At 46.0% G+C, this 22,858-nt stretch overlaps 1 protein-coding gene across 1 annotated transcript in view; it reads left to right on the top strand.

Moving 5' to 3' along the window:
- The first annotated feature begins 2,582 nt into the window (after positions 1-2,582).
- Positions 2,583-22,858, top strand: part of SLCO2A1 (solute carrier organic anion transporter family member 2A1) — a 97,749-nt gene continuing 77,473 nt past the window's right edge. The window contains exon 1 of the mRNA XM_024928365.4: positions 2,583-3,031. Coding sequence (XP_024784133.2) covers positions 2,936-3,031 — 96 coding nt within the window. The 5' untranslated portion in view covers positions 2,583-2,935. The remainder of the gene's footprint in view (positions 3,032-22,858) is intronic.

Genomic DNA, 22,858 nt, shown 5'->3' with positions numbered 1-22,858 from the left:
ATTTATTTATTTATTTATTTATTTTTGAGACAGAGTCTTGCTCTGTAGCCCAGGCTGGAGTGCACTGGCATGACCTTGGCTCACTGCAGCCTCTGCCTCCCAGGTTCAAGCAATTCTCCTGCTTCAGCCTCCCAAACAGCTGGGACTACAGACACCTGCCACCATGCCTGGCTAATTTTGTATTTTTAGTAGAGAAGGGGTTTCACCATGTTGGCCGGGATGGTCTCAATCTCCTGACCTCAAGTGATCCGCCCGCCTCAGCCTCCTCAAGTGCTGGGATCAGACGCATGAGCCACCGTGCCCAGCCTGTTTTTTGTATTTTTTCAGTGCTAGGAAATATTTACTGAAATTTAAGGATGGAAAGTCTGGGAGACCGACTCTGGGAGTGCTCTTGAAAGGAAATGGGTTACTCCATGTGTAGGTGTTGAAAATGTAAAACACAATATTATTTCTCCCTTTTTCCCTAATAAAACCCCAATTTTGTTCAGAGGACAGCAATAGTGTTAATTACACTTCTTAGCATCCTTTGCAGGGGGTAGCTATGCGGCCCAGGTTTGGCCAAGAAGACTTAAGTAAAAGCAACTGTGCACGCAAGGGAGAGATTTGCTCCCTTGATGTAAGCATGGCCCCTTCCTGTTTCCTGTCTTCCACATCTTTCCTGGAATTAGGAGAGGAGGCTGGAGATGGAGCAGCCATCTTGTGACAATGAGCCAGCCACAGGGATGGGAACCACAGGCTAAGGAATCTTGAAGGGCCTAGGTCATGACCCCTGGACTACCTACTAGCAGACTTCTAATTATTGAGAGACAAATAAATCTCATTTAAGTCATTTTGGTTGGCTCTCCATTACATTTAGCTGAACTCCACCCAGTAAAGGTCAATGAAGGAAGATAAGCATCTGTGAGCATTTCTGAATAGGCTTTTCCTTTGGAGATGATGCTGGCGCTGACGGGAGGCAGAGGGCCAGGTTAATGGAACAGGACTAGGTGAGGGCTGGAGAGGCTGATCCTCCCAGGGGTTCTACCAGAGGATCACAGTGAGGCCTCAGGGTTTGAGAAAGAAGCTCCAGGCATGGTAGCCCTAAGGTGTCTGTGACCTTGGCCTGGGGGTTTTCTGGTCCCTGTTTGGTTCAACTTGCAAAATGGGGCTGTTGGACTAGACAACTTATCAGAAGGCATAGTGCTTCAAGCCTGGGCTTAGGAGTCAGACAAGGCTGAATTCAGGGTCCAGCTCCACCACTTGCTAGCTGTGTGGCTTTCAGACAGCTTTCTTAGCCGACTGCTCTAGCATCCTTGTTTGTGGAGTCCAGACTCCATCAGTACCTATACCTGTAGGGCTAATGTTGGGGCTTCATGAAATCATGCATGTGGGTGCTCAGCCGAGGGCCTGGTATGCCCAGCACACACCAAGTGCTCCACGCTGGTAACTGTCCTTGTGTGCCATGTTCTCCCAGTGGACAGATGGGACCTGGAATTCATGCCTCCTCTGGGGCTGGGGCTGCTACAGTGCTGTGGAAAGCCTGTCAGGATGTACCTCGCTCTGTGGCTGAGTGAAGAGGCCAGAGGCTGCCCACTGTTCAACATCTTTGGAATGCTGCCGTGTCCAGGGAACTTGGGTCGCAGGTGGATAGAAGCCCCCAAGCCCAGGCCAGGCCAGACCAGGCCCAGAAAGGTATCAGGTCTTGGGTAGAATAAGAAGCCTATGTGGTCTATCTATCCTGTGGCCTTTGTCTTAGCCAAAGCCTCCTGGATATTGACGGCATCTTTTCCTGGGTTTGGGGTGGGCTTGGAGAGGTTCCCTCTGCACGGGACTACAGGAGTGAGGGAGCTGGAAAAATGCCTCCAGAGCTGGATTCCTCACTGCAGCTGCTTTTGGAAGAACCTTCTTATCCTTCCCTTGAGAAGCCTCACTGTCTCTTCTCGGCGCTTGGAATCCTGTTAGTAGAAAATCTTGGGGAAAAAATAAACCCACTATTCATTCCAGCACTGAGAAGGAGGTCAGTGGGGTGCGTCCTGTTTGTCCACACCCCCCCCCCCAGCACCCCAGGCCAGACCCAGCCATGCTGACACTTGACAGCCCCTGCAGTTTACCTTGGCTCAGGTCCAGAGACTTCGGGCCCAGCCCCCACCTTTTCACCTTGTTACCCAGCCCCCTCTCCAGCGCAAAGAGCAGTTTAAATATAAATCAGTCCTCAACACAAACAGAGCTGCAGCGAGTCTCAGAGCCATCACCGGAACTGAGGGCCCAGGTTTTCTGCGAGTGCAAACAAGCAGAGACTGGCTCCGTAAATCTCCCCAAGAACGTCGGGAGGGGTGCTGGGGCTCCCCTCCACCCCCGGCTCACGTTGGCCCCTCCAGCGCCCGCCTCGGGCCCCCTCATATCCCAGCCTTCCTGCCCCCCAGCCCTGCCAACCTCTTTCTCCATCCCCTCCACTCACCCACCTTCGCTTCGCCCACCCTCTCTTCGCCAGTGCCCAGGAACCTCCACCCCCTTGCAGCCTCCTGCCCCCCCACAGCCCTCACCTCCCCTCCCCGGGCCCGCCACCTCCTTCCCTCCCTCTCCGCCTCCCGGCAGGCGGGATCTTCTCGGGGCAGTCAAGCCTCGCGGGTCGCTGCGGCGTCACACCTGTCTGAGGGGGCGGCGGCGGCGGCGGCGGCGGCGGGGCGGGGGCTCGTAGCGCCTTTGACACCCGAGGAAAAGAGGGAGGAGGGAGAGCGCGTTTCATCATCGGCGGCGGCCACTTATAAAAACTTCTGGGCGCGCACTCGCTGGCTCAGTCTCCGCTCCGCGAATCTCCTCCGGCCACTGCCGCCGCGGTCGCCTCTCACCCGCCCGGCCGCTCCAGCCCGAGGCGCCCCGACCCCGCGCGCCAGGTCCCCAGCCCCGGGGCCCGCCGCCCCCGCGCCACTCCGCGCCCGGCCAGCCGCCCGCAGCCATGGGGCTCCTGCCCAAGCTCGGCGCGTCCCAGGGCAGCGACACCTCTACTAGCCGAGCCGGCCGCTGTGCCCGCTCGGTCTTCGGCAACATTAAGGTGAGCGGAGTCCGCGGGGTCGTCCGGGCCGGAGCCGCGCCAGGCGCACCTTCGGCTGGGCACCCGCGTCTGTCTGGCGGAGCCAGGAGGCTCCGGGAGCCCCGGGCTCCCTCCTGTGCCGCGCTCCGATCTCATCCCCGGGCGACGCGTGCTGGGCGTGTGTGTGCGAGTGTGTGTGTGAGCGTGTGTGTGTGCGCGCGCGCTTGTGTGCGTGTGCGTGCGAGTGTGTGCGAGTGTGTGTGTGTGTGTTCACACGCCTTCATCGGACTAAGTAATGGGACAGTGGAAGTACCTGCTTACTGCTTACTCGGACAACTCCAGGCAGAGATAAGCGAGAGAATTGTCCTCGATGATTGAAAAAGATCATCTCGAGGAACGCTTTTTCGGCCTCCAGCGGGCGGTTACTTCGTCAATGGGATGGGCTTGGAGGTGCCAGGGGGACCCCCGCGCTTTGGGGGACAGACTGTGTCTCGTCCGAGCCCCCTCGTCCTGGGGTGGGTGGCCTAAGGGATGTTCTCCTTCCCCAGGCTTTCTTCTCCCGCCAACGGGGGCGGGGGGCTCTGCTACCTGGCTGTGCCGCTCGCAGTTATGTTTAGAATTCCCTCTCAGCGGGCGGCTTCCCCAGGCTGGCAACCAACCCGCGTGCTCAGATTGGCTTCCCTGGTCTGGAAATGGCCCCAGGAAGGTCACAGCTCTCACGGTTCAGTAAGGTCTAAGCAGGTGCCACTCACCAGGCAAGTTATGGGGAGCGGGTGAGAAGATAGGGTGTTGGCAGCTGTTAGGATGAGAGCACCTTTCCCAGGGGGTCGGAAATGCTTTCCACTCCCTCACAGGTCCAGGAGGACCTGGAATGGTTCAATCCGCACTCGGGCTCTTTTGCCCATTCTGCCTAGGCAGAAGTAACAATGGAATATACCTCCTGAGAGGCCAAAGCTGCTGCGGTGAGGATGTGGGAGACTGCAGAGACTGCATCAAGGCCCCTTCTGGTCAGGGTGGGATCATGGTGTAGAGAGGTTGTTTCCCACAAACATACAGTCAGATGGGACTGAGTAAAGCCTCCGGTGGTGCAATTAAGGGGAAGCCAGATTACACAAAGGGATGATGGGGGTGTCCGTGGACTGGTTATATGTGTCCAACAGAAAGGGATCTGGAGGTCAGAGTGGATCTCACCTGCATACTTACTCAGCTGGGATCTCCACTCCTGCTTCTGCTCTTTCCGCACCACAATAAATACAGGCTGAATTGATTTTGTAGATGTGTATGGATAAGCAACAGAAATTTTGAGATAGCTTAAAATAATCTCCAAATCTCCTCATTTTTGGCCAGACCTGGATGGAAATGTTGTGCGCAGTTTTGGTTCCACCATTTTGGAGAAATTTCATCAGGAATTTTGGAACCTTTGGTATTTATAAATTAGGAATTGAGACGAAAGGGTAGGGACTAGGATTAGATGGTCTAAAGAAAGGGGCCTCTGCGGGAACCAGGGTGGGGCAACCTCACTTCATTTTCACCAAGAAGGGCAGGAGGGACGGGTGTCCAGAACAGATTCCTGACAGTGAGGGTACGGCTGAATGAGACTGATCTGTTTAGACCCACCCTGGTTCCCTAAAATAAATGTTTATGGCAGCAATTTATTTGGAGATCTATATAAATAAGATGATTTCTCATGTGTTGATGATTTAACCACACGTACCTGAGGGCTGGGCTCAGGCCAATTGGCCTCCTAAAGGAGTTAAGTACTCATACTGGCTAAGAGTTTTTCTTGACTCTAAAAATGAGATTCTGTTAGTCATCACCTCCTTTGATCCATACTAATTGCAAGACCAGAGTTTGGAGGACTTCCATTTAACTCCACTTATCAGCCTGAAACCAGGTATGAGGTTGGATAGCTTAAGGTAAATCTTGAATCTCAAATTCCATCAGTTAAAGTCACTTGCACCTTTCCCTCCTGGGGCAATAACTGGGAGCTCTGCTATTTGAAGGGATATTTCCTCCCAGTGAGAGTGCTTGTAATAGCCCTGCCACTTTGCAGTGGGGGATGGGTTGCACATATCTTGGGACATGTATGACATGGTGGTGTAGCAGGACGAGCCACAGACAAAACTCCTCAGACACTGAGTTAAAGAAGGAAGGGGTTTATTCAGCCGGGGGCATCGGCAAGACTGCTGTCTCAAGAGCTGAGCTCCCCGAGTGAGCAATTCCTGTCCTTTTTAAGGGCTCACAACTCTAAGGGGGTGCACGTGAGAGGGTCGTGATCGATTGAGCAAACAGTGGGTACGTGACTGGGGGCTGCATGCACCAGTAATTAGATCGGAACAAAACAGAATAGGGATTTTCACAGTGCTTTTCTATACAATGTCTGTAATCTATAGATAACATAACCGATTAGGTCAGGGGTCGATCTTTAACTACCAGCGCTAGGGTGCGGCTCCGGGCTGTCTGCTTGTGGATTTCATTTCTGCCTCTTAGTTTTTACTTTTTCTTTCTTTGGAGGCAGAAATTGGGCATAAGGCAATATGAGGGGTGGTCTCCTCCCTTATTCCCCTCCTTTGAGACTCTCACTCAATAGTGGGAGTTCTCACTTTCATTTTTACTACCTGTGTCTTCTTGCAAGACAGATCGATAGTGATTCATATAGTACACTTGTGCTGAACCTTTTTGGTGAACTAAGGTAGCGATGAAGCTTTTTATCATTTGAAGAAGTATAGGTAGCAAACAAGGGAGCAGTAAGCAGGTTCCTATTACTATTATAACTTTTATTATTAGAGTTTTAAATTCTCTTAGCGCTGGGAACCATTTTCTAAACATGGCCCCAGGATCAAATCCATGCCACACTTGCACAGGGACACATGCCAGTTTTGTCATATCTCTTAACTGTGTCTTCAACTACTTGCCCTTGATTATCTATGTGTAGGCAGCAATTAGTAAGGTTAAATTTCCTACAGACCTCTCCTTCAGCTGCTAGCAAGTAGTCAAGAGCTAATCTATTTTGATAGGTAGCATTTCTCATCTGAGTTTCTTGCTGGGCCAGAATAGTCAAGGCTCTGCCAGTTTTATTAGTGATTATTTTTAAGACAGCTTGTAACCGTATGATTCAGTTGATCACGTAAATGGGGGTCTGGTATCCTCACAAGCCGTCTTGTGCCTAGCAGGCCTATGATATTGTATGATTTTCTCAGGGGGCCATTTATCATTTTTTCAATTTCCTATAGCTATGCTTCTCTTTTCGCGGGAAGCATAGACAGGGAAGCCCAGGAGTTCGCCTGTTTTTATGGGCAGTAGGAAAAAGATGGTTTAATAGTGCCAATAACAAAACTACCTGCCTACTGGTCAGGTAATTTGGTGTAAGCTCTATGCCTACGTATCTAGTATAATCCAGTGGGGGCTGTCTAGTCCCGGTGGGACTCCGGGTGGGTCCACACGGTTTGCAACTTTGGGAATTTACTAAATGGATTTCTCTCTGTGTGATTAGAACTCCACCAAATGACTGTTTTTGTGATACCATTATAAGTTTCTGTCCTAGACAAAGAAGTCGTCCTATGGGGTGAGTAAATTCTTTTCCTTCTCTAGCTATGCAATATTGTCCAATAATTGAGGCTTTTAGGACCTAGAAATTATCAGGGTGATTCTTCTGAGCCGGGAATTCATCAGGAACTGGGTCTGTAGGTACTAATTCTCGGGCTTCCCATGGTCATTGATCTCTTATTACAGTTCCTCCACATACATAACATGAAGTGACATTGAGAGAACATGCTCAGCTAATTGCAAAAACAAATTTCTTGTTTTTCCTGGAATTTCTGGTACTGGCACATTTAGTTCATCATAGAAAGTTTGAAACACTGGCTTAGGAGAGCGTTTGTAAACTTCTCCTCAAACCAAGATATTTACTCGAGGATCCAGTCCAGCCCCGTTGATTCCTAAGGTCACACGCTCCTCTTTTTTCCAGCGAGGATCAAGGGGATTGGTTATTACTAGCTCTAAAGGGTTACATTGTCCCTTAGTACAGGAAGGGCCATTTTTTCCTTTCTGAAGGTGGACTGGATCTTTTTCATTTTTTTTTAATCGAAGTGGCCTAAATGACACAAGACCAGTATTTACATTTCTTTCCACACAGTCTTAATTTATGACAGATGTACTTATTTTCTGCTATATAGCCTCTTTTCTAATTAAGAGAACCACACCTTATTCCTAACTTATTACTATTAATGACAGCACAGGCATCAAATTTTAAGGTGACTCGTTTGGGCACCCCTTTTTCTTCTGTTTTGGCTAGCACTTTACTCTTATCATTTGTGAGCCCTCACCAGTCCTCAGTCCTCAATCTAATTTTAAAAACTGTGGTCATGGGAGGCTCAGATGGGTCATAACACACATTAGGTTGGTCATTTCCTGGGCTACATACCTTGTATAGAATTACATTATACAACAAGTTCTTTTTAGAGTTCCAGTACGCTTATAATAACCATAAAATAATAGGACCGTAGCAACCTTTTGTCCTACCTCAGTGACTTGATGTATACACTGGGAATAGTCCTCAGTCTGAGGAAGGTCAGTTGAAGTCCTTATTGTAAAAATGCAAATTTTAAGGAAAATGAGTCCCGCGATGAGTTTTCTCATGCTTCGGCCGTGCATGGACCAGTCAGCTTCCGGGTGTGACTAGAGCAGGGCTTGTCGTCTTCTTCAGAGTCACTTTGCAGGGGTTGGCTAAGCTGCTCCCATCCACATACTGCTCACAGTCTACTGATGTTTAAGGATGGTCTCGGAGGTTGGGCCTGTTAGAATAAACTGAGTCCAACACGTCTACACAGTTATGTTCAACTGGGCTCTCTGATATTGGGAGCAAGATGGTGGGGTTTAGGGTGTTGCAAACTTCAATGGTTATGTGGGGATTTTCACATAGCAAGCTTTGGTACTTGGTTAATCTAGCATTTGTTAACTAATGATGTCCTTTGGTAGTCATTAAAGTTACCACAGCATGGGGGGCATTTATATTCAGGTTTTGCCTAAGGGTTAGTTTATCTGCTTCTTGTGCTAACAGGATAAGAAGGCCTTTGTTGCTGCTAGGGCCCTTAGACCTGGGGGCCAGGCTTTGGAAACCCCGTCTAGTTGTTTTGAGAGATAGGCCACTGGCCTTGGCCAGAGCCCCACAGTCTGGGTTAAAACTCCAACTGCCATTTTTTCTCTTTCTGACACATAGAGTGTAAAGAGTTTTGTCAGGTCATGTAGCCTCAGGTCTGGGGCCAACATGAGTTTTTCTTTTAACTCATGAAAAGCTCATTGCTGTTGGTTGTAATAGATGTAGTTTATCTAATCTACATTTTTGTTAACTGTCACCCACCAAAATATTGACTCAAATCCTGCAGCTATTTGATTTCAAGCTTTAAATTGATATGGTATTCCTCATGGGACTCCAATTGTGTCTAAACAGACATGAGAGTCGAAAGACCTATAAGGGGCTTCTCTCGCTTTACGATGTCTAATTTTTCTCCCTCTGGTTGATGAAATGCCAGGGTGAAAGGGATGGCCAATTGGACTAAAGTACAAGTGCCACTCCAGTTATTCAGCAGAGTGTGCCCAGGAAAGGTCCACCACAATACCACCACACATCCGCTCGGGGATAAACAAGGGCCGACTGATTGATAAGCTCTTGAAAATTCTTAAGCTAACTGCATCCTTTCAGGTCTCCAAGGAACGCTAAGTTTCCTCCCTGTCGTGAGAGACACGGAGTGGCTTAGTGTTGGGAAACGGAGGCTGGATGGCCTTTGGGGGCTGACCCGCAGGGTGCCAGACTTTGGGATATAGCAGAGAGAGCTTGGCATGACTTATTACTCCAGGCTGTAGAATCCTGGAAAAGAGCCATGCAGCCTACACCTGGTCAACTGGAGGACAACCTTAGTGGAAAGGGGACAATCTGGGCCTCTGGCCTGCCATGTGCACAAGCATAACAATTGCTTTTGTTTAACGTGCAGATGGAATATTTGATCCATTTTAACCAAGCATTTGCATCTTGGTATCCTGTCTTAATTGCTAAAGTTTGTTTTAAGTCTTTAACTTCCATGATCCTCTAGTAAAATGAATGTATGATTTTAGGAAATTACAAAAACTGGTTGGGGCAGTCCATCCTTGATCTTTAGTGGTCCACAGAACATTGGACCAACTATGGCATGAAAGCTCTACATCAGGGGGCAAACTTCTGGTTGGCACTGGGGTCTTTATTGAAATCTCCCCAGATTAAATGGTCCTACTTTACTAATGCCCAGTCTGAGGAGAGTCAGGAGGGACAGAAGTACTTTTCTGAAGCAGAAAGCTGTCTTTGACTTGGCAAGTCCTCACAGGGTATAGCAAGGCAAGCATTAAATGCAATAGTTTGAGGAGAAATTGACTTGGTTATGTTAATAACTAGATGGTCAGCAATAGAATGAGGAAAGAAGAAAGAGTAATAGAATAGATGAAAAGAGTTAAATTTTTCTTAGCTTTAGTTTGATAGGGTTTTCCCCTGGGACTATGGCCCATGATTCTGGAGGGGGTGGCGCTTTCTTGACTCGGGTGTAATGAGTCCATCCTTTTTTTTTTTTTTTTTTGCTGTATGAACAGCAGTCTTGTTGGTTAGCAGCACAAGGTAGGGTCCTTCCCAGGCTGGCTTGAGTTTTTCTTCTTTCCACCCTTTGATGAGAACATGATCTTCAGGCTGGTGCTGGTTTACTGGAAATTCTAGGGGTGGTACATGTGCTAAAAGACTTAGTTTTTGAGAGAAAGGAAAGTGGAAGATAAACCAAGTATAAAATTTTTAAGACATCGACCTTTTGTTTTAACTGTGGGGACCTGGACAGTGGACTTTATAGTCCTTAGTGCCTTTTTACTGAGAAATTTCCTTTACCACCTATATTTATTAGTTTTTAAACCAAAGAAAGCCAAATACCATTTTACATTTAACAGTGCTTCTCATATGATTTTTACACCAGATAAGCTAAATTTTACCTTTATATTAGTGTGTTATTAATGTTAAACCTAATTTTAATAAACCCTTCTAGACATATTTATCTAATTTTTAATGTTTGACCATAAGGTAAGATTTTATAGACTCTTTTTAACCTTTTATAATTTTTGCTAAAGAGCAGGTTGGTGCTTTAAGAAAAACCTGTTATGCTTTTACTTTAATGTCCAGTTCACAGAAAAACTGGATGATACTTCTTTAACTTTAGCTAATATGTTTACACACAGAATTTTCTTTATAATTAACATTTTAAAACTTGCTTAAACCTTCAAAACAATAATTTTTTTTAACTTTTTAATGTAGGTAAAAATGTACATTCTTATGCCTCCTTATAATCTTTCTACCAAAGGTATATTTTACTTTTCTTATACACCTTGCATACAAACTGTTTTTTAATAGTTTTAAATTCAGGAGGCCTAGTTACTTTTAAATTACACCACATTTTTTGCATAAATTCTTTTTTATAACTTTTTTTCTTTCATGACTTTCGCAGATAATTCTTCGACATGCCTCAACTTTTTGACTTATTACAAATATTTCTTTCTTTAAACAACTAGTTAATTTATTTCGGGACAAGAATTTACCATACAATACTCTTTTTACATAAATTCCACCCCTCCTCTTTTTTTCTTTTTTTTTTTTTTTTCCTTTAGGATACTTCTGAACTGGTGAGGTGTGCTCACAATGAGGTTTCCTCTAAAAGTTATTTTTTTTACTTTTTTTTTTGTTAGCAAAGCAGTTGCAGCTACAGATTGAATGCATTTGGGCCATCTGCGGGTTACTGGGTTAAGGATTTTTGATAGGAAGGCCTCAGTGCTTTCAGGATATGCCCTTGTTTACACTGACAACAAAGTGGTATTGGAGTGTGATAGGTTACAGAGAATACCTTCAATTATCAATTATAGGTTTTAAATTTACCTTGGCTTTTATAGGGTACACTTTTTTTTTCTTAACTACTTGTATATCTCTCTCTTTCTTTCTCTCTTTGACTTTGTCTCTCTCTCTTTGACTTTCCTTTTGCCTCTGTCTCTTCTTCTCTTTCACTGCCTTTCTCTCTCTCTCTCCTTGACTCCCTCTTTGTCTGTCTCTTCCTCTCTCTTTGCCTCTTTTCTTCTCTCTTTCCTTTCTCTCTCTCTGCTGGTCTTTCCTTGCCTCTGCCAGCCACTTATGCTGCTGTTCTCTCAACCACTGTGTGTTGGGGGCGGGGGGTCTAAAACCAGCTGTAACCAAGTGTCTATGTACAGGAACTGGTCTGCGTTCCCTGGCTTACAGGTTACCTTGTGCCACACCTTTGAAACAAGGGACCTGTCCAGGCTTCCTTCTAATGGCCAACTTACCTCTATTGCTGGCCAGTCTATCTTACACAAACTTTTAAGTTTTCCTAGTGTCATAGTACTCCATAGTCTCCTTTAAATTCTTTTTTGAAATTTTTCAACATAGTTCCTAGTAGGGTGGGCTTATTTGTGCCTGACCTATACTTCTTCGAGACAAAACACGCTCACACCACATGCACACCACAAAACAAAGAACAGGTAAAAAGGGCACGCACACACTTTTGCAGTTTGCACCAAACCGAAATCAAAACCAAAATCAGAGTATCCAGAAATCCAAGCCAGGTCAAAACCAAAACCAAAGTATCAAGCAATCCAAGTCAAGTCAAAAACAAAAACCAAAGTGCCGGTACAGGCATGCCATGGGTGATGAGGCCACGCTTCCACTCAAATGGAGTGGGCAAGTTCCCAAGAACAATCCTGTCAAGCAATTCAAACCAAGTCAAAACCAAACCAAAGTGCCAATAAAGGCACACCATGGGTGATCAGGCCAAGCTTCCACTCAAATGGAGTGGGCAAGTTCTCAAGACCAGTCCTGTCAAGCAATTCAAACCAAGTCAAAACCAAAACCAAAGTGCCGATAAAGGCACGCCATGCGTGATCAGGCCACGCTTCCACTCAAACGGAGTGGGCAAGTTTTAAAGACTAGTCTTACTAAGTTTTAGATGTCCAGACCAGTGAAAACCTTCCCGGTGTTCAGCCACTGCATTGCTCCTCTATGGGGGCCTGCCACACACTGCCCTGGCAAGGCGTCCCACCGGGGCAAATGCCTACACCGGAGTGCTCTCAGAATCTGCGTCGCTTGGGCTAGTCGGAGTCCCCCGCAGAGATGTTGCACAGGGCAGGCTTAAGCCGCCTAAGGAGCTGCCTCGACCATCCGCCAATCACCTCGCTTCCCGGTCAGGGAACCAAGAAATGTAGCAGAATGAGCCGCAGACAAAACTCCTCAGACACCGAGTTGAAGAAGGAAGGGGTTTATTTGGCTGGGGGCATCGGCAAGACTCCTGTCTTAAGAGCTGAGCTCCCTGAGTGAGCAATTCCTGTCCTTTTTAAGGGCTCACAACTCTAAGGGGGTACACATGAGCGGGTCATGATCAATTGAGCAAGCAGGGGGTGCGTGACTGGGGGCTGCATGCACCGGTAATTAGATCGGAACAAAACAGGATAGGGATTTTCACAGTGCTTTTCTATACAATGTCTGGAATCTACAGATAACATAACCGATTAGGTCAGGGGTCGATCTTTAACTACCAGGCCTAGGGTATGGTGCCGGGCTGTCTGCTTGTGGATTTCATGTCTGCCTTTTAGTTTTTACTTTTTCTTTCTTTGGAGGCAGAAATTGGGCATAAGACAATATGAGGGGTGGTCTCCTCCCTTAGTGGGAACAGGGGAAACTCAACCAGAGGGTCTGTCATTTGTCTAGGTTCCTTGTTGCTGGACAGACTAACCAATCCACTTTGGACATTCCTGCAAAAACCCACATACCATATAGTTTAGGGGAAGCGGATAAAGCCAGAAGACTCAGATTTAAGGTCCCATCCCAGCCACCTACTAATGGGATGCTGCAGGGAAGCATTTCTCACCTTTTCAGGGCCTCAGCGTCTTTACTTGCAAGAGCTGGTAATTGACCAATATCCAGCTCATGGGGCTCAAAAAGGATTACGTGGAATGAGGCATAGGAAAAAGGCTTTGTAAACCATGCTGTGCTGTCAGGATCAGTACCCATCTGAGATCAATTCTTGCTTCAACAAATAGGATTTGTTCACATTCAAACATTTAGGAACAATTGTTCCACCAATTCCGTGAGGCATAGTTATTAGTTAAGAAAAACCACATTTAATAATAATAATGATGATTAAAATAATAGTAATAGTGGCTAACAGTATGTGAGCTGTATGAATGTACCAGGAACTATGGAAGTACTTTATCTATATTTAATCCTCATTACAATCCTATCAGGTGGATACTATTATTGTCCTCATTAATAATGAGGAAAACAAGGCATTGTGAAATTGTTCACATAACCAGAAAGGGGTGGACTATAGAGGAACCAGGTATGTGAGATTTCAGAGTCAAAGACCCAAACCCCTGTTCAAGCTGGCCCTCACCATCAACACTATGCTGTTTAACACTGGTTTAGCAGGGGTGTGCTTATTCCCAGTGGCCAGTGGTTTCTCTGGGCCTTGTTGACACACACATCCCAGCTGTGACCAAGGGGAGCAGCAGTGGCTTCAGGATGGATGCTCCCAGTGGCTAACGGGCTGATACCCTTTCCCTCTTCATAACTCTCATCTCCAGAGTGTGGTAGCTCTCAGGTGGGTTTTATGTGCCTGCTCCTGCAGTAGTAAACCAGATTTAATCTAGATTCTCTGTTGCCGCTGGCTTACAGGAATCTTAAGAAGCAGAGATCTGCTCCACAATCACTGTTCAGCATTTGGTGTCCAGAATGCTAAATTAAACAGGTTCATTTAGTAATCCTGAGGGTGGGGGTGGGAGGCAGCTTTTGCAGCTGACTTATCCTGGCGGCTTCAGGAAGTTCTGTTTCTCCTTAAAATAAAACTTGCCCTTGGGACCAAACTGAGGTTATCTTATAGAAGGAGTGGTTGATGACTGCTGCCAAATTTCAGGAAATCACACACCCAGAGCTCCAGTGTAGTGAAGTAATGTATATCCAATCAGTGAGGGAACATCCCGGTGGAGACTGAGGGCTGGAGAATAGTGGGAAGAAGGGAAAGGCAAACCTCACAGCTTGGCTTCGGTGGCCCTGGTGACTTCTGGCCTGGGAGGACCAAAAAATGGGGGGAGAATTACTTTGTCTTGGCCTGTCCATCACTTCCTGAGGCTTCTGACCCCCAGCAATGGGGAGGCATCTTGGGCTTGCTTAACTAATCAGTTTCCAGAGCAAAGTGCTCTATCCCAGCAACCAGATTCATGCTCAGGAAAACACTCTCAAGAAAATCCCCTGAACCCAAGAATTCCTTTACCCACCCAGTGAGTTAAGATATGCCCACTCCTCCCCAGGGGTGGTGTTTCTCTAACATTGAAGACAACATTGTTCTGTTCCTAAGCATCTGCCTCCTGAGAGGCCTGCTTCCCCTGCTTGTAGGGAGAAAGGAAGAGAGAACAACGGGAACGGGTAGGGTCAGGTGGGCCATGGGTCGCTCAGACCTCCTCTTCCTGGATGATGCTGAAAGCCCTCCTTAGCTTTCAGTTTGTCTTCTGGTGGTACTCACACGGAACAAATGGAAGAGTGTTGTATGTTTCGCAGTATACATAGCTCATTTCACCTCACCTCTTTCTGATCACTGTCTTTTGTTGTGACAGTGACTACCTGTTTTTTCCATTCTGAGAGATCCAGAAGTGATGTTGGAACATTGAGATGGGCACGTGGCTTCCCTTTGCCTTCTTTTGTCTTGCTTGTGTAATAGACCAGGGTGTATGCAGAGGAATGGAGGGGGTCCCCTGGCCTCGCCCCTCTTCATTCTCCCTCTTCTCAACCCCCACTTAGTTTTATCCTGCTCCATGTCTTTAACCAGCCCCAGCACTCACTTCAATCCCCTTTCTGCCTGTGGCGGCGCTGGCCTTCAGACCATTTATGTGCCAGAGCCTGAGAGCCAGTGATGGTGGAACTAAGCAGCCAGGGATACTCCCAGGGCAAATGAGCCCATCAGGAAGCCTGCACAGGGCCAGGCTAGTTTGGCCCCTGTTCTGAAGTTAAGTTCACTAACATGTGCTTGGCCATCCCATTCTGTTTCTGTTGAGGAAGGACATGAAGACACAGCTGTGTGAATCTGCACCTGTCTGTATCTCGGAGGATCAATGCAGGTGGTTATCACTGTGGAATCTGGGGCCTCATGAGCCACCATAGAGAAAGTCAGCTGAGTTCCTAGTGCCAGACGAAATGATTGATTTAGAATTGAAAAAAACTTTTTATTTTATAGCAATTACAGATTCATAGGAAAAATAGTGCTTACAGGTCCTGTGTAGCCTTCACCTAGTTTCTGCCAGTGGTTGCATCTTATATAATTTCAGTATAATATCAAAAGCAGAACATTGACATTGCTATCAAGTGTGTGTATAGTTCTGTGCCATTGCATCACACATGAAGATTTGTGTAACCACCACCCCACCACTTCAAGATACAGAACTATTCCATCACCACGAGGATTTCTCCTGTGCTGACCCGTTTATAGTCACGTCCCCTTGCTTCCGTGACTACCATCTCTAACCCCTGGTAACCACTAATCTGTCCTCCACCTGTATAATCTTGTCACTTTGACAATGTTATATAAATGGAATCATACAATCTGTGACCTTTTGAGATTGGCTTTTTTCATTCAGCATTATGCCCTTGAGATCCATCCAAGTTGTTTTGTGTATCAATAGTTTGTTCCTTTTTATTGCTGAGTAATATTCCATGGTATGACCGTACCATAATTTGTTTAAACGTTCACTTATTGAAGGACATTTGGGTTGTTTCCTGTTGGGGGCTATTACAAATAAATCTGTTATGAACAATTGTGTAAAGGTTTTGTGTGGACATTTTCATTTCTCTAGGGTAAATGCTCAAGTGTGTTTGCTGGGTTATATGTTAGTTGCATGGTGAGATATTTTTTTAAAAACTGCTGAACTGTTTTCTGGAGTGATCACACCAGTTTACATTTTCACCAGCCATATGTGAGAGACCCAGTTGCTGTGACACCTCATCAGTATTTGGTATTGTTACAAATTTTTATTTTAGCGATTCTAATAGATATGAATAGTGACACCTCATCATGGTCTTGTTTTGCATTTCCCTAATGGCTCGTAATATTGAACATCTTTTCATGTGTTTATTTACTATTTGTATTTCCTCTTCATTGGAATGTTTTTTCCTATATTTTGCCCATCTTCTAATTGTAATCTTTGTTTTTAACAGTTGCATTTTGAGAGTTCTTTATATATGTTAGGCACAAGTCTCTTGTGGGGTATGCAGTCTGAAATGATTTTCTTCTAGACTATAGCTTATTTTTTCATCCTCTTAAGGTATTTTACAGAGAAAATGTTTAATTTTGATGAATTTTAATTTATCAATTTTCAATTTTCTGGATCCTGCTTTTGGTGTCATGTCTAAGAACTCTTCACCAAACCTTAGTTTCCGAATGATTTCTTCTATATTTCATTCTAAAAGTTTTCTCATTTACATTTAAACTTATCTTCTATTTTGAGTTAATTTTTGAATGGATGTAAGGTTTAGGTTAAGGTGTTTTGTTTGTTTGTTTGTTTTGTTTTGTTTTGTTTTGTTTTTTTACCTATTGCTATCCAGTTGTTTCTCCACCATTTTTTTGAAAAGACTATCCTTTATTGAGTTGCCATTGCACCTTTGTCAAAGATCAGTTGGCTGTACTTGTGTCGATCTATTCTGGGTTTTTTATTTTGTTTCGTTGTTTCTGCTGATACCAGTCTGTCTTCATTACTGAAGCTAGAGCAAGTCTTTATTTTTATTTGATGAGCCCATCCATCTTTATTTTCTTTAAAAAATTATTATTTTTGATTGACAAGTTTTTGATTGGCATAATTGTATACATTATGGAGTACAATGTGACGTTTTAATCTGTGCAATGTGGCGTGATTAAATCAAGCTAATTAATGTATCTTGACCTCACTTATCTATCATTTTTTATGGTGAGACATTGGAAATTTACTCTCTATTGTTTTGAAATATATATTACATTATTGTTGACTATAGTCACTCTGCTATGCAACAGATCTCAAAATCTATTCCTCCCATCTCTCTGAAACTTTGTACCTTGGATCAACCACTCCCCATTTCCCCCCTCCCACCCCACCCCCAGCCTCTGTAACCATCATTCTACTTTTTATTTCTATGAGTTCAGCTTTATTAGATTCTGCATTTAAGTCAGATCATGAGGTATTTGTCTTTCTGTGCCTGTCTTATTTCACTTAGCATAATGTCCTCTAGATTTATCCATGTTGTAGCAACTGACAAGATTTCCCCCTTTTAAAAGGCTGAATAATATTCCATATGTATACATGCCACATTTTTCCTTACCTATTCATCCACTGATGGATGCTGAGGTTGATTCCATATCTTGGCTATTGTGAATAATGTAGAGCAAGTCCTGAAGTTGGATAAAAGCTTGGTTTTATTGGGCAATGGTATGTGTTTATCTTATGGATACCAAATTTTATTACTGTTCAGTTTCCCTTCTATTCTGGCTTTTAGGAAGATTTAAGGACAGGTTTAACGCTTGCTTTTGGTAAGTGAGGGGATCTTATGTATTTATGTGCTCCAGCTTTTCTTCTGCCCTTAGCTGATTGGCATGTTTTTTCCCTTGAAGTTGATTTTCAAGTCTATGTTCCTAAATTTTTTCTAATCTTAATGACAGCCCTGCAAGAGAGGTATCAACGTCTCCATGTCACAGTTGAGGAAACCAAGGCTCATCCAATGCCACATATCCAGTAACTGGCAAAGCCGGGATTCCCACCTGGTCATCTCACTCTTCTTCTTCCCATGACCACGGAACATCTCTCAGCTCTGGATTCTCTTCATCCACCAGCATTTGGGCCTGAGCTCAGTGATCTCTGAGGTCCTTTCAGACTCTCAGATTCTTATCTCATGATGTTAAGTTGCTGATTGAGGTGAGACTAGGAGCAGGGCCAGTTAGGTCTGGACTCTTCTAGGAGACCTGTTATGAAACCTGGCGAAAGCACCCGCATTGTCTTTGAGTAATCCCCAGCCCTTTCAGTTGAGAGGACCTTAATTCCCTGGGTGTGTCTTACTGTTTGGGATGGATTAAATTTGCCCAGGGGTGGAGATGAAACCGAGGCAGGAAGTCTGAGACTGCACTGAGGGGTTGAAGGATGGGATGATACTCTGCAGCCAGCAGCTCTCTTCCTGAGCCTGTCTTTCCAGCCTCTTTGCCCTGCTGAAGGGAAACGCTATGGAGGCTCACGTGGATACACTGGAGGCTCAGGCACAGCCAGAGCAGTAACCCCAGGACTTGTGACCTTCGGAACACTCAGTCTGGTCAGCATTTGACACTGTCTCCCACCCCCGAACAGGGCAGACCCCTACCTTCAGAAATGTGGCAAACTACTGGAATCCTGTAGGAACCTGAGAGTCCTGATGACAAGTTTCATTTTGTTTACCCAAACATCGGTCATACTTGTTTATGTCTAAAAACTGCTCCATCCAACACCCTTGAGAAATGCTGGCCTAGAGCACAGACAGCCTCAGTTAAAATGCCTGTGTTATCAGAGAGGGCTACCTTGAGCTACTGTTTATCAAACTGCCCCACCAAGAGGCCCTGAATTCTAGAAGGGAATGAAGAAGTTTACATGTAGGGGTAGGACAAGGTGCGTGAGGGGAGATGTCTGGGGATGTGGCCTGACTCCTGAGTATTACATTTCTTTGATATATTTTTATACTTTAATCTTAAAATCAAATGAATGATATATTGTCCTCCACAATCTATGTGTTCCCAAATAATATGTCATATTTCTCTCCAAACCTTGGAGTAACATTGATGCTCTAGGAAGGTGTGTGTGTCAAACTTGGCTCTCCCAGATATGGACTCCCAGGTGGAGTGAATTGAGTTTGGGAAATACAACACAGGCAGACCTCACATTGGAACTAGTTTATCTGGTTGGCTTACCCACCCAGCTTGTCAGGTGCAGAGGGAATGGTACCTAGACAATTTAAGTGGGACAAGTGTGTGAGGTGTGGACATCAGAAAATTCCTGGGCCGGGCCCCATGGGACACCACCAGACAGAACCAGCTAGAGAGCACAGTGAGGCCCTGTTGGTGGGGGGCAAAGGGACAGCAGTGGAAGGGAAGGGTGGGGAGAAAGCAGGCTTCCAGAGTCACACTCCTGCTGCTCGTTTGGCTGCCAAAGAGATTGCAGAATAGGATTAAACTGATCTGTTTCTCAAACTGTTTTACAAGTCATTCTTCACTTGTGCCACAGGCCCTTTTGAAAACTTCCTCCTGTACCTTTGATTTACAGTGTATTTGGGGTATGTGTCTGGGAGCTGAGACTGATATGGAGCCAGGACCTCACTCACTCAGTGAGCATTTATTGAGTGTCTACTGTAAGCATCTATTGAGTGTCTACTTTGTAAGCATTTATTGAATATCTACTGGTTGAAGCTCTTTACTAGGTGTTGCTGTTTATACTTGGCTCCCTGAAAGTCTCCCAAGTTTCCAAGAAAAAATTGCCTGTAAGTTCCCTGCCTCCCAAGGTGACCAAATGTCTTCATTTGCCCAGGACTGAGGGGGTTAAGACACCAGACTTTCAGTTTTGAAACTGGGAAAGTTGTGGGCAAATTGGAACGAGTTGGTCACCTCACTGCCTCCCTTGCTATGACATTTTACAAGAACAAACATGCACCTTCTGACTGTGGTGCAGGGGAAGTGCCGAGGAGAGTCAGGGATGGTGTCCAAGAGTGGAAATGAACCTTAGGGACCTATGGGGAGAAGAAATGGGGGCTCCCAGAGAGCAGGCAAGTGAGAGCCAGGATGGCAGTTGCTGGGCTTCTGCACAGCGGTGGAGCTCATTTCCCTCTCTGGTTTCTATGTAGAAGTCCTCCCACCTAGCTTCCCACCTTCATTACTGGCCATGATTTTTTACAGTGTTTTTCAACATCTTATTGTATAGAATCTATATAAATGATGATAAAGCTGAGCTATTGAAAGATGGTGCTTCCTGGCTTATGGAATTACTGACTTTCAGACTAGACAGTGATGAGAAAGCTCATCTGCTCAAAGACGCAGGAATCCTCTTGATGTCCTTGCCTCTGCTTGCAGAGTTCTGATGGGGAGCTCACTGTAGCACAGGGCAGACCCAGAACATTGTAGCACCCCAGGCATGTACCAGGTTTCTCCTGTGTGGAGCTGAAATCTTTACCTGCCCTTCCATGTGTGTTCCCCAGAGTGAAGCTAGCAGAACCCATTACTTCCTGGTCACTTGCTTCACTGTTTCTAGTACAATACTGTCTCCCCTCTCCCAGAAGCCCCTCTAACTGTGGACTGCTCAGCAGGGTTGAAATAGAAAACCAGGTAGTCAGGGCCACCCTCCTCTGAAAGCCAAACTAGGCTCTGAAGGTGGGCGTTGCTGGGACATGTGTGGCCCCCAACTCCTGATGTCCCAGATCACAAAGGTTTCGTTGCTGGTTCTGGTCACTGACAGGAGCCTGGTCACCACTCATGTGAGTGTCTCAGGCTTTGTGGCAGCAGCTGGAAAGTGGCCCAGCAGAGACCCTCCCATGATGCCCCCTGCACTAGGCCTTGCAAGTTTGTGATGCCCTCATCAGCCCCCAGATCTGTGCCCATGTCATCTCTCACACTCCTCCTTCTTACCCCCGCCTCCCTCTGTTCTCACGCCCCAGCTCTCACTGCTCAGCAACTTTGGAAGCTTTCATGGAGTATCCTAGACAGGTCATTGACTTCACCCTCCAACCTCTAAAAGGACAACATCTCTCTGGAGGAAGTAGAAAAGGGGCTCACTGGAGACAACATTCCCTGGCTTCATTGCCAGAGGGCTAAAAGAGACCCCTCACACAGGGCATCTCACCCAGTGCTAGTGGGAACGGGTCTTATGGGTCGCAGCCTGTGCTCCAGGGCTGCACCCCGCAGGGTGGTATGTGGCAGGTCCAAGTTAATGAAGAACCAGCCTTGTATATGGCAACTACTCCACCTCTGGAACGTGTCCCTGACTTGGAAAGTGAACTCACAGGGCTGTGGTTGTCAATTTCATTTTCAAATTGCCCTTGATATCAGGACGCTGCCTTCCGCACAGCTGAGATCGTCCTCACAGCAGCTCAAGCCTCCTTCTTCTTCAGTCCTCAGAGTCCCAGGACTCCCACATCATGGGCCCACTGAATCCATGTGTAAATTTAATGTGTAGGCTGGGCACAGTGGCTCACGCCTGTAATTCCAGCACTTTGGGAGACCAAGGTGGGCGGATCACAAGGTCAGGAGTTCAAGACCAGCCTAGCCAATATGGTGAAACCCCATCTCTACTAAAGACACAAAAATTAGCTGGGCATGGTGGTGCACACCTGTAATCCCAGCTACTTGGGAGGCTGAGGCAGGAGAGCTGCTTGAACCCAGGAGGCGGAGGTTGCAGTGAGCCGAGATCGCGCCATTGCACTCCAGCCTGGGCAACAGCAGAGCGAGACTCCATCTCAAAAACAAAAAAGAAACAAACAAAAAAAACAGACAAAATTTAATGTGTAAATGTGTAAAATTTATGAGGACTGGGGTTGGGCATTAGTCAAGCCTGTTTTGATTGCCTTAAAATCACAAATATTTAGAATTCCCACCTGATGTGGTTTGACTCTGTGTCCCCACCCAGATCTCATCATGAATTGTAAGCCCCACATGTCCGAGGAGGGACCTGGTGGGAGGTGATTGGATCATGGGGGCACTTTCCCCCATGCTGTTTTTGTGATAGTGAGTGAGTTCTCAGGAGATCTGGTGCTTTTTTTTTTTTTTTTTTGACAGAGTCTCACTCTCTCACCAGGCTGGAGTGCAGTGCTGTGATCTCAGATCACTGCAACCTCTGCCTCCCAGGTTCAAGCGATTCTTCTGCCTCAGCCCCTTGAGTAGCTGGAATTACAGGCGCGTGCCACCATGCCCAGCTAATTTTTGCATTTTTTTTAGTAGAGACAGGGTTTAACCATGTTGGTCAGGCTGGTCTTGAAGTCCTGACCTCGTGATCCGCCCACCTTGGCCTCCCAAAGTGCTGGGATTACAGGCGTGAGCCACCGCGCCCGGCCGAGATCTGATGCTTTTGAGGTGTTTGGCAGTTTCCCCTTTGCACTCTCACTCTTGCTCTCTCTCCCTCTCTCTCTCTCCTGCTGCCTTATGAAGATATGCCTTGCCTCCCCTTCACCATCCGCCATGATTTTAAGTTTCCTGAGGCCTCCCCAGTCATGTGGAACTTTGAGTCAATTAAACCCCTTTTGTTTATAAATTACCAAGCCTCAGGTAGTATCTTTATAGCAGTGTGAAATGGACTAATACACCACCCTTAGCACCAACACATTTTTAGCAGCAATTATAATTTTCTGAGCTACTATCACAAATATGGGCACATTTCATTAGGACACACATGTGGTAAAACATAGGGTGGTGTATGGATATTTAGTTGTGAATGCAAATACACTTGAGGCCTCTTGCTGGGAGCACCCATTATGTACCAAATTTACTGAGATAATATGGACAAGCGTGGGTCCTTTCAGAAACACTGACCAAACCCTCCCTGCCATACTGTGAGGTATGCATTGCCCACATTTTATAGTGGAGGACATTGGGAGGCAGCCCATGGGAATTGCCACATTCCACAGTGACAGATCTGGAATTGGGGCTCTCTGGGAGTCCCCATCTTAAGATTTTTTCTCTATGTACTTCACCACAAACCACAGACTGTTGAGCCAGACTTTGCTATTTGATTGCTTTATAACAATGGACACACCAGAACTGCCTATTTATATCT

This window comes from Pan paniscus, chromosome 2 (assembly GCF_029289425.2).
Source record: "Pan paniscus chromosome 2, NHGRI_mPanPan1-v2.0_pri, whole genome shotgun sequence".
NCBI lineage: Eukaryota > Metazoa > Chordata > Mammalia > Primates > Hominidae > Pan > Pan paniscus.
Note: the sequence above shows the minus strand (reverse complement) of the source record. Positions and strands in the feature narration are given on the sequence as shown.